A 12,759-nucleotide genomic window follows, 5' to 3' on the forward strand; every position below is an offset into this window, starting at 1 on the left:
ATGGAGGGTTTCGTGTTGACAATGATGCATTTGCATGCAAATAAAAGGCATTCTGCTAAGAGAAATCTAGTCCCTGAGACTTCATGGAAAGATTTCAGATGATAGGCCATTGGTCTGCTTTCATTGGGAAGAAAAATAGAGATGTTAGATTTTAAGCCCCGGAGTTTAAAAGGATATACATTGAAATCCTTTGTGTATATAAAGGGTTCAGAGGTTTGAATCACCTTTGGACAGAACCAATTTCCATAAGTTTGATTGACATTGAAGGTTGTGGAATAGTTTTTCGATGACAGTGTAGATAATCCAAAACAATAACGGCCATCAGGTTCTGATCCACAAATCCCAACATATTGTTCTGTAAGGATAACAGCAACGATATATGTAGTATGCCCTCTTCTATAAATGCCTTATCATATGTATTTACCAGGTCATGTGGAATTAAGATTAATGCAATAAGATATTCTATTCTTTATCTCTACACATTCTTTTGCCAACATTGATTACTTCCCATAAAATGCCAGCAATCAATCATAACGACTGATAAGTATGAAAAAATGATGAAAAGGTTGCAGTAATAAGGAAGCAACACCGTATGAACAGAATCTTAATTCAAAGTTAAATTTGATGAAACAATGACAAATTATGCACAAAAAAAGTTATAGATTTAGATGACTCCTGGAAAGAAAATAAGACCAGGTAGCTCGGAAGAATCAGCGTCTTCTACTTTATCGACGTCACTCGCCATATAAATCTTGGTTGATTCCAAGTAAGTGGTACGTTCCCGAAAGGAAACAAGGTAAACAACAACAGAATGGCCAAGTGTACGAATGGGCATCAAACATATCCAGTTTCACAAAAAAATAAAACGTTTCTCGATGATATCATTATAATAAAACTTCCCTACAATCTTTGTTACTAGCATAAACCACGAAAATAAATACATTAAGTACAAAAAAGCAACAGTCCATATCCGTACGCGGAAATTTATACCGTTGCAAGAATCACCTTAAATGGTTATGAACAATCCTGAAGCGTATTTCCCAAAAAATAGTCCAAGAGAAGATATAAGAAGAGCGACATCATATAGATGATAAATTTCTGGCTGACATCTTCGTGGTAATATTCTCCAACATTAACATACTTTTGGGAACGAACAGTGCCTATTTGTTGGCCGACTGGTCTTTGTTTTCATGCGAGACTGCATTTATCGTCGAATATCTTATCAAAACAGGTAAAAAAGATCTAATTGACCACTTCCATCGTACAGGTGATACATTCCGTATTGGGCTTCAAGGACATTATAGACCTATATACGTCAGCCGCTTATCTCGATCTTTCCCTACAACGAAACCACAATGGACAGGTTCCCAATAGGCTATATGTTGACGTGACGATTTCAATTTCCCTATTGTGAATTGACCATTTCTGGATATCAACATTCCTGCATCACCAAAATATGGTGTTTACATGTTGCAAATGATTTGATATTCAATAATAAAATCCCAATTTCACGATTTTCGGGCTAGATGTCGACAATGGACAGACGAACTCATACACGGTATCGAGAGTCCCCATATCCCATTGAGAAGTATTCTATTTGTACGATAGAAAGCTGGACGTGTCTGATTCCGTCGTTATTTACATTGTTCTCATTTGGGAACATGATGTACTTGATTTTACCGAAATTTACAAGTGTTGTCGATGAAGCAGAATACACTTACTCTACCGAAACGCACAGCCTTATTCGCTTAGTAACGTTTCAGGAATCTCCATGATGATTTCTCGTTTGTTCACATTTTTATCTTTGCTTAAACAAGTCAAGAACGATTTTTTTGTTTTGTTCCAAGTCTCAATAAGATGAAAATCAGTATATGAAACAGGAACTTACCTTCTGTCAGCACACGATGTATCGCTACTTCAATCATCACATAAAATACGGCATAGAAAAACATAGCTGTAACAGAAAACACAGGAGAATAAAAACTGTCAACAAAACCGCACTGTTTATCCAGTACTAATAAAACATATAGGCTATTAAAAAGGAAAAAGGGAAATTAAACTGTCTTAAATCTATGAAGAGAAAAAACGGTAATGGTCCGTACGATATACCCAACTTGCTGAAATGTTCTCTCAAAATACAAATGAAACCAATGACTTTGTTAAATACATATAGCACACATAACCTCCATTCGCTCACGGAATTAGAATACTCTCCAATATGATCATGCAAGCAACGATTAGCCTTGCCTAGTCTTCATCAGTCTGTAGCCAGCGGAAGTCCTGTGTTGATTACAAGAGAGTATATCAAATTGACGCAGTACCTAAAGGTCTCTTGTTACTTAAAGTTAATGAACATATATACGAATTAAACTGAAGGACTTGGTAATGGAATGTTTTTTTTTCTGATAAACCCTTCAATAATCTAGTCTCGTCCGTCAACAAAACAAGTCAGCAGCTAAAGTTGTTTTATTTATAATTTACAATCAAATGGATTATCAACATTCTTCTAAAAGTGACATTTCACTAGTTCCGACTCATCGTCAAAAACATTGTACTAAAGACACACAAGTGAATAACACCATTTAATACAAATAAAAAAACACTGACATCATCCTTGCGAATTTAAGGCGATTTCTGTTTATTTCTACTGTAAATTTCCTTCTTCTAAACGATACCTGAATCAACGTACAACCCCGTCAATATTCACCCCGATGTTTTCGCCTTACGAAATACATTTACATTCAACATTGTAACGTATCCATTGTTGTAACGTATCCATTGTTGTAACGTATCCATTGTTGTAAAGCTATCCTTTGTTTCATTGTTGAGTATCATTTATCTATCATTTATTTATTATTAAGTTTTCAGAGGTCGTTAGATTTTAATAAACAATCGCATCACTGATGATTCCCCAAAAGGCGAAACAGGTGTGTGATGTACCCTTTTTACCTATATACTAAATTGTATTCTAAATGTTTTATCGAAAACTGTTTTTTTCCCTTGTTTAATTTGTACCATTAAAAAAAAACTAAATTGGGTAAGTGACTTCCGCTTCATCGACGACAATCACCATTTACTAGAAGCAAGATAGGTAGTGTCATGTTCTGAAGCCATGTATTAGATTCTGTTATCTGCCTAGGTGCCCCCTCTCATTATAATCTTGTCTATCCCTGACATCGGTCAAATCAAATCTAACAATAACGGTATGATAAAAAAACCGTAATATGACGCACACCTTACCTCTAGAATTAAGAAGCTTTAGCATTGAGAATCCAGTGTCCCAACATTAAATAGTGCAGAGTCGGACTATCTCTTGGTAGACCGGTGTCAGGTCGGCAGGTCGGACTTGGAGACAAGTACGCTGCTAGTATATATATGTACAGGTATAAATCCCCAACTGAATTATTCATAATTTTATCTACGTTTTGCAACAGCAAACCAAGCATATTTAATTATTTAATTATGTATTCTAAGCGGAATATTTTCTTCGTCAGGTTTTATAGGTATGCGCTGTTGTAATTCATCAAGTAGAGCTGATAATGGCCACGAGTACGGCATCATAATACATATTGTAACCAATCAAGGTATATTTCCACTCGTTTATTAGTACTTAAAAAGTAAAATCAATTTAAAATCAGGATATCATTGTAAATACATTCAACAACATATCTATGTAATATATATTTACAACCGGAAATTAATACACATCGATTAATCCTTCTACGTCAATAATGAAACATAATTGTATCAATCTCTGACATAAACTCGATAAAACATCAATGAACTTATTCAATAAAAAATGTTTCCAATTTTAACCATGTTTCAATGGAGAAGTTATTATCCTTTCGTTATATAAATCTTTATATAATTAACGATATTTGCATAATCTTACACCATCTGTTTCATGATATTTGGGACTTGTGGACAGAGTCAAAGAATTTTCATCTTATTGAGTCTCTATTGAGCTGGAAAGAAAATGTGCAATCATAAATCTCACAATAGATGAAAACAAATTGAAGATACTTATATCTCCTTTGCACGTTTACAAAATACAGAAAGCATTTTCTTTGTTGTGTTTTGTCGAGTCATTTAGCCTCTTTAGATAGTTAATTTCTTTTACACTTCGGTGAAAATATTTCACACCCGAGTAAAAATGATTAAATCTTGTTTTCACTTAGGCGATTTTACTTGAGAATTTAAGTAGTTATAGTATTTCATCCTGAAACGGCCGCTCATACTTTAGCAATGGTCTTTATCGTGTCGTCATAATGTATTCGGCGATTTAGTCATTTTATTATCATTTCTGGCGTGTACCATCATAAGTCCATAGCCAAAACTAATACACGTGTATGATCATTATTTATCGGAATATTTCCAATTACTCTGCATATCTAACTAAATTATCAATAGTTCAGCTAATCAGGAGCAATGAGTGACAACTTTTCGGTGCTATGACATAACAAGTCTCTGTGTAGTTTAACAAGTTTTTAATTCACCCTTGTCTGGTTCTAAAGACATCTACAAAACAAATATTGAATATCAATATTATCCCATGAATTCGTCATAAACATTTCCAAAACACAAAATTATTAAGAATTATTTTAAATTATTGATGAATAACACCAAGTGTATAATAGAGAGTTTAAAACAATCAAAACTGAAACTAAAGACAGATTTTAACAGCATTAAAAAATATGTCAAATAACTACAAAACATAATTTATTTAAACTTTTAAACACTTTTACCAAATACAAATAAATGTACTTGGTGTATATGTAGACTAACAAACACACCTGATGTAAAACCAACTTACCAAGTAAATAAAAATTCAGGTGACAATGATATACACAATATTTATAAAGGTTAAAGTGTCGATGTTCCTATGTAAGATCTACAATACCTCACTTTGATTCAAATATCACTGATTTATATGCTACTGTTAACAAGAAACAAAGTTTAGATCTAAACTACTATCCAGATCTGGTAATACAAAATGGAGACAATATCTTAAATGATTTCTATCATAACGAACGGTTGAACACGAAGCACTTTTAAGGTTAATATTTGATGTTGTTACAATCAATCAACATTCAGAATTATGGTTTAGTCAAAAAGTGTAAAATAAAGACAACAAATATGAGTTTTTTCAACAATAATGTTCAATTAAAGCATTGTTATTGTCAGAATCTCCTTCCTTGTTTGGTACAAACTACATTATCAATGAAGACATACCTTTTAAAGGTGGAAAGATGAGGCATATATCTGTCCTTAACTAACATCGAACAGACACATCATTACTTGTTTAAATAATAATGGAATCTGTCAATTTTCCCTACATAAAAAATACCCTGTCAAAAGGCATAAATTAGAAAAAGTAAATACTGTGTATCTGCAAATACTTGGTAGGGGCTAAGACCAATTGTTTATACCAAATTGATTCTCACTTCACCGAAGAGTGCTTCAGACCAAATTTAGTCAAATCCAATAATTTTTACAAGAGGATTAGGATTTCAAACAATTGTATCTATTTCCTAAACTTTGCCAAGATCCTCCTGCCCCAAGGGGCCATGACCCATCATTTATGCAAAATGTATTCCCCCTTCACCCAACAATGCTTGAGACCAAATTTGGCAAAAAACCAATCCTTCTTACAGGAGCAGTTGGATTTCAAAATTTCCCATTATGGGCTCTACTTCTCAGGTCCCTTGGAATTGAAATCCATCACTCATACAAATTTAGTTTCCCTTTCCCTTGGGATACTTCTATCCAAATTTAGTCAAGATCTGCTTTGCCATTTACGACTAGTATCAATTGTTAGGTAAAAAACATGGAGATTCCTTGTTAGTATAAGGAGAATAAGATCAGGTGGTACCGTAGAAAAAATGTTGTCTGTTTCATCAACAAACCCCACTATGTAAACCCTGATGAGACAAAAATTATACGCTGGGACAATAAATCAATTTAAAGTAAAAAAGTTATTTTTGGTATTGTATTAACTTTTTAAAAATGTTATGAATATGAACAGCTATATGTTACTTAAATGCTGTGAATGTTAACCTGTTGAATTACATTATAACAATAAAGGACTTTGTGACATTGTGAGTACAGGATTTATAAACTTACCATTTTTTACATTCTCTGAAATGAGGAGGACACATGATGTTGTGATTAGATGTCTAGTCACACAACACTATGATATTGTAATATCTTGTTATATATAATACTGAGACAATAGCATATACAAAATACATTAAACATCTCAAACAGAATTCATCAATCATGTTTGTAAATAACAGTAAAAGCTGCTATTTTTTCACAATCACTCTCTGATAAAAAAATCTAACAATCACTACACATGTAACCAAAAACCGTGTAGAATGTATAACATGTTTTTAAATAACAAAACAACTGCATTAATTACAATCTCTCTTAAATAGCATTATGAAACAAATATGAAAAAACTGAAAAGGTAACATTTACACTTGGAGTGTTATTTATCCTATGTATCCAAAAATAAGTCCATGATTGGAAATCAACCTATACACACATCCATTAAAGTTTCAGTTAAAATGGACAATATCTGATATCTGTGCTCTGTACTATCTACATTGTCCTTTTTGAGTTATAGGTTGTATTTTTTGGATCCTGGAGTTATTTATGGATAAATGTAGAAATAGATGTTATACACCATTATTTATCAGTGTCATAGTTTGATTAATTTTCAAAAATGGTCAAATGTCACATTTGACATTTTAACCTTAACCAATTAACTGATATAAGCATACTACATTCTCTGCTCCCATCTGCTATCAAGCTTATCACTACAGTACTGACAGAGAGTAATAAAGGGCAGTAACTCTGTCAGATCAGAATGGAATACTATGAAGTATATATGAACCAAATATGTTGAGAAGTTCTTGATATATAACATTGGTTCAGAACAGGATGGGATGGATATACATGGATAACACTATGTTTACGTCATAAAATACAAAAAAATAAGTTAAACTTGATATATTACATTCACTGATGTCTCCAGGCACACTGATATAATTTTGTATACATATTGCTAATAGACAAACATTTTGCATCTGTTACGTGAATCTACACAGTAATAACAGAAACAATGTGATATACATTGACTGTAGACTAAGCTGAAGTGTCTGCATGTAACTGGCTGACATCAGTTACTGACTGATGTCTCCTTTTTGAAAAAAACACAATACACAACTTACATAAGTTGAAAGAACACGAAAACCTGTGAACTATCTATCATGTCTAATGTTTACAATATGTGTAGTTTCTAGGTAGAGGCATCAACATTACTACACAAGTCCTATGGTTTTGAATTGTTACACTATTCTGATGAAGGTATGTCCAAAAATGTCAACTAATGAATTACAAGTGATCATTTGCTTTGTCTTCCGGTCTTACAAGGAAATGAATTTTGATTATTTTCTCGTCAATTTAAATGAGGTGATCTATGCATGAATTAAATCTTACACCAAGGTCTTTGTCTATTGAAACGGTTCAAATTTGCTACATGATCTTATATGTCTGCTATCTAAATATCAGTGACATATCACAGTGATTAAGATCAATAAATAATCTCCTAATTAATTAATGCCCTTAATTGGTAAAGTACACTATAAAAAATCTTTAAGTCATCAGTATTCAAGAATGTAACTGATAGATCGCTAGTAGAGTAAGGAATATTTTGTACAAAACAACCATGAATGAAAATTTCATGCTTTGTATAAAGTATGTAGGAATGTAATTAGCAAGTATCAGTAGACTTAATTTGTTAACAATGTTAGAAATGTAATTACGAGCATGCTTAATTTATTTACAATTATCAATATACCGTAAAAACCCATGTAATATCCGCACTATTTTTCATCGAAAATCAATCCAAAAAAGGGGGTGCGGACATTACAGAGATATAGAGGAAATGACACAAGTATCGACTTCTCTCTGGTGTTGGTACGGCTTCCCCACACAACCCTAAGCCAGTCTTTCATTGTATTTTCTGACATCCATCCTTTCTCATGGACACGTACATGTATGTCACTAGGAAAGTTTCCCTTTGGCATTGTCTTTCTTTTGAAGATGATGTTGGTTTGGACGTGGGCAGGTCATGTTACTGTATAGTTATCGTTAATTGGCTAATCACACGCTGTCACTCACTCAAACTCGAGGTGAGGAGACAACCCAAGCTGTTTATAACACTGCTGGGCTAACCCTTATCAAAACACCAATTATCGAAATGAGGACTTGTCATACTGGTAAGCTTACTGTACCATTATGGAGAGTAACTATTGTTATAAACAATTAAGTGAATTCTTGAATGGCACCTGTACGTTATACACAATGCGACATGCTCTCGGCCATTACGACATTAGCTTACGTGAAATGAAATCGGCAGCTTCAATTTGCATTTTTACCCGCGGACATTACATGGAAGGTGGGTTTTTTCCCCAGATTTTTGTGTCAAAAAAGGGGTGCAGACATTACACAGATGCGGACATTACATGGGTTTTTACGGTAATGAGCTTAGTATGACATTTCATTCCAAATGTAAAGTTTAATCAGAACTTCCATCCACAATGTAACCCTAAATACTATGTTGTTGACTTTCTAAAACTTGCTTTGACTCCCAATTTCCATGTCATTTTAGTTTTGATTTTCCAAATTTGGAGGAAAAGGTGGTTTGAATCTTGATAATTAGGGGTCTAATGGAAGCCGTGATCATGAAACTGAAATTGTCAACATTATAACTTCTTAATTAGTTCAAGACTTTACAGGACTTTTGTTTGACAAATGGTTCTATTTCTTAGACTACACCATCATTAAACTAGTACTCACATCTTACAGAAACTAATTTGATACCACCTCTCATGCTGTGCAAGCTATCTGATGATAAATGAGAAGTGATTGGAATATTGTCCCCTAGTTTAATTTTGAATAATCAAAAGAAACCCTATGATTGAAGCTGCTAATAATTCCAAGCTGCCTCTCTGTGCAATCTGTGCCCGCCCAAACACTGTAGGATCATAGTCAAAACAGTTATCGCCCTCCACCACATGAAAGTTCTGGGCCTCACAGAAGTCTGTTCCATTACGGTAGTTTGTTCCTTAAAGAAAATATATAAATATAAATCACAAACGTAGTTCATTGGGCAATTTTTGACAACATGGCCACTTTTAAAGTAAAATAATTCACTCTGTATAAAAATTCTTATTTAATGTTACAGCGAAATGTTGTTGTAGATAAAAGTAAACACAAACAAGTATAAAAAATATGTATGCTTTCTTTTTTCTAGAAAAATCAACTGTTGAATTATTTATCAAATATACTTACCAATACTTTTGCCATCAAATTCTGCATCCTGACAGTGTTCAAACACAGCTCTGCAGAAGTCTGCACACACATGGGCCTTACTGTAAAATTAATACAAATATATGACCTTACTCTAAAATCACACTAATTGCTATGTAGACACTATGGTGTACAGAATTCTGGTTATAAAGTACAATCGATGTTACACAGGCTGTCAGATTTCAATCAAAATCAATCAGTAGTACAGTGTACTATGCTATTTCAAAATGTACTTCACAGTTAATGTATAAATTTTTATGGTACTCAAGTTTCAATGTTTTCTAAAATTTATACTTTTGTTGGCTTTTGATCCTGATTTTGAGGTTAAATCTTGCCTATCAAATCTCCTAGAATAACAAATATAACCCATGTCAACTTTTTCTGGTTCATTATTTTGGGGACATATAAATTCATGGATTTGACAAAAAATTTTAAAATATGTTGTTCAGCATTAATAAGATAAGTAAAACTATATAAACTATAAATTTCAGGTTTTTTACAACATGCTCGTATAGTTTATATAAATTACTGATACTGGCCCAGACTGAAATGCCTGAAAGGTTTTGCTGTGAGAGTGCCTGGTATAAAACCATGTGGTTCAGCAGATGACTCCATAACTAGGTGGAAGTTGTGATTGTGAGTGCACAACCAGTGAGCCTCCCAACCTACACTTAGTTCTGGTGTCATCCAATGGTACAGATATCTTTTCTCAATGTATTTCTGGTAGGTAAAATTTCAATGTTAAAAACATACAGAAAGACAGTGACCGGACAATTATTAATATCTCTTACGATTAAATTCTGCTACATCAGTGGTCATTAAAGATATCGCAAATTTAAGACTTAACCTCAGCCTACAGCTACCAGATATGCTGTGATACAAAATTTAATCATGTGATATAATTTAAAGATCAGTTAGAATCACAAATATTGTTTTAAATCTGATCAATATTTAATGTTAAAGATGGTACCTTTTGTACCAGCGGTACTGTTCTGGATCACAGAAGTAGCACATGAGATAGTTCATGTGATTCTTGCAGTTCTTCGTGGCACCATACAGGGAAAACATGTTAGAGAAAACAGATGTCACTTCAGTTCGCTTACAGCAGGTTTTCTGTGCATACCATGAACAGTTTACGAGTCCGTCGTTGCTCATAGTGAATCGATTGCTCTCTGTAACAAAAATATCAATATAATTTAGAAATTAACTACATTACTGGTAAAAAGATTTTAACACCAATGGTCGTAATTTCAGTCATTCAAAATGTATATATAAAAAGCAAGAGAATACCAATAACAAAAACCTAGCACAGGTATTAGAATTAGGATGTCAGGTGTAATATGTATGTGAGAAGTCTAACACCTATATCTATGATAAAAGAGAAGAAGGGTGGGGAATCATGTTAATGATAGGTTTAAATGTCATGTATATTTATGTATGTGAAATTCACACTTTTTGTTGTAATTTTTTACAAATGGTTAAATTATCAATGTTACCAAAATTACAAAATTAATACAAAGGTATGTACAGCTGTAAATGAATAACAAGAGCTGTAAAGTGAGATATATTCTCAACCACATATAATGAGTTATCCACTCGCAACAACAGCTGTAAAGTGTGATGTCTTATCCACCACATATAATGTGTTATCCACTAGTAACTCTGTTGAAAAGTTCTTGAGATGTAATCTAGAAAGGTTTGAAGTGAATTTGGTATTTTTTCCCTGATTCTTTGTAAACCAAATTAAAAAAGAACAGGACCAGAAGGCCTGTATTGCTTACATAGATATTTAAGACAAAAATCCTAGACTTCACATTTCTTCAGAAGGAAAATATTTCCCCAATGAGCCTCACACCATATTTACAGTTTCCAATTCCCTAAAAGTGGAAACAGACGTCAGTTGTTTATCTCTTGATGTCCAGCAATCCTATCAAGTTATGGGATGGTAACTTCAATTTATCAATTCTCCAATGAGGATTATTATAGAACAAGAATGGAATAATATATATGCTCGTTTCATGCCAAAAAACACTTCATTGCACAGAAATACGGCAAAGGAACAAAAAGACATAGAGACACAGTTTCATGTCATTATAATTAAACCTAGCATGCTCGAATGAAATTGGTTGAAAAATGATGGCAAAAACAAAGGGAAATAACTCTTCCAAAACTGGTCAAGTCAAAATACCAAGAGAGAGTTGTATGTTTTGTTGATAAAGATTACCAACTGTTATAGTGAAAAACTGGAGAAATATCTAAACAAGAGTAAAATGCTGAAAAAGTTAAGAGCAATAACACTTAGAAAAAATAGTGAATCCAATTAATAATGATCAAGTACACATATATCTATGTCATAGGTGATTAAGTCTTAAGTTTGATAAAGAATGGTAGAAAACAGAAGGAGATCTCTGGAAAAGATTGAACAAAGGTCATATACTGTACAAAAAAAAACATTGAATCAAAATCATATTCAGAAAAACACAAAAAACAATATAGTCCACCTGAATAAATTAAAAAAAGTAAAACTGTTTGAGACTACTCCTGATATGTTAACAATTTAAAGCTGGTCTAATGAAAGCAATTTAACACTCATTCAACTTGGCCAAAAACATTTTAATAATCCATTCAGGGATTCAGGAATTTAATTTTTTAAAAATCCTCCAGTTAATGGTGCAGGTGATGAAGAGCATGCAAGTATATTCTTAAGATATATCTTGTCTTCACTTCGCCTTTTCTTGCTTATTACATGATTTTTGAAAGGACGACAAAACGGTAATAAATCTCAAGCTGTGTCGGTATTCATGAATGATATTTTCACACAAATTCCACAAATCGAATCATTTGATAATTTGAAATGACAAACTGTACATGCTGTATCTAAAATATTTAATTGTTTACCATATATAAAAAAGTCATTGTTATTGTCAGCTAATTGTACATTCAAAAGGTTCCATTGTAATCATATTTGTATAAAGATGTGTTTTGACATGTTTCTTAAATATGGAAGAAATTTATGTAACATAATTCAGTACATGCATTTTGAAATATCAATACACATATATATCACATAAGAAAACATCTGTTAAACTGCATTTAACCCAGTATAAATCAAGTTATCATTCTCATGTTAAATTTTCCACAAAGATCTTGAGAATATTAAGGAAAAATCAATATTTCATAGTATTAAGATCTGGAGTTTGTTCCAATATAAGTCTTTTGTAATAAAACTCACCAAGACCATAATAGGGACAAGGTACCCTTTGATCAACTATCTGGTATTCTGCTGTGTTTTCAACAACTACAAACCAGCATGCGGCAAGTATAAAACACAGCCAGAGATACCTGTCCATAATGTTATTTTCTGGGCCTCAGCCTCAGCAG

The 12,759-nt window shown here is 32.9% G+C and overlaps 1 protein-coding gene across 1 annotated transcript; it reads right to left on the minus strand.

Annotated features, from left to right (window-relative positions):
• Positions 1 to 4,470: 4,470 nt before the first annotated feature.
• On the minus strand, positions 4,471 to 12,728 carry LOC132564029 (uncharacterized). The gene is made up of 4 exons (XM_060228791.1): positions 12,611 to 12,728; positions 10,349 to 10,550; positions 9,361 to 9,440; positions 4,471 to 9,133 (listed from the first exon to the last, which is right to left on the minus strand). Exons 1-4 carry the CDS (start codon positions 12,726 to 12,728, stop codon positions 8,955 to 8,957), a joined length of 579 nt encoding a protein of 192 aa, XP_060084774.1. The 3' UTR covers positions 4,471 to 8,954.
• Positions 12,729 to 12,759: the final 31 nt, after the last annotated feature.

The sequence above is a fragment of the Ylistrum balloti genome, unplaced genomic scaffold (genome assembly GCF_031769215.1).
Source record: "Ylistrum balloti isolate Yb309-2 unplaced genomic scaffold, AGI_CSIRO_Ybal_v1 Utg369570, whole genome shotgun sequence".
Taxonomy (NCBI): Eukaryota; Metazoa; Mollusca; class Bivalvia; order Pectinida; family Pectinidae; genus Ylistrum; species Ylistrum balloti.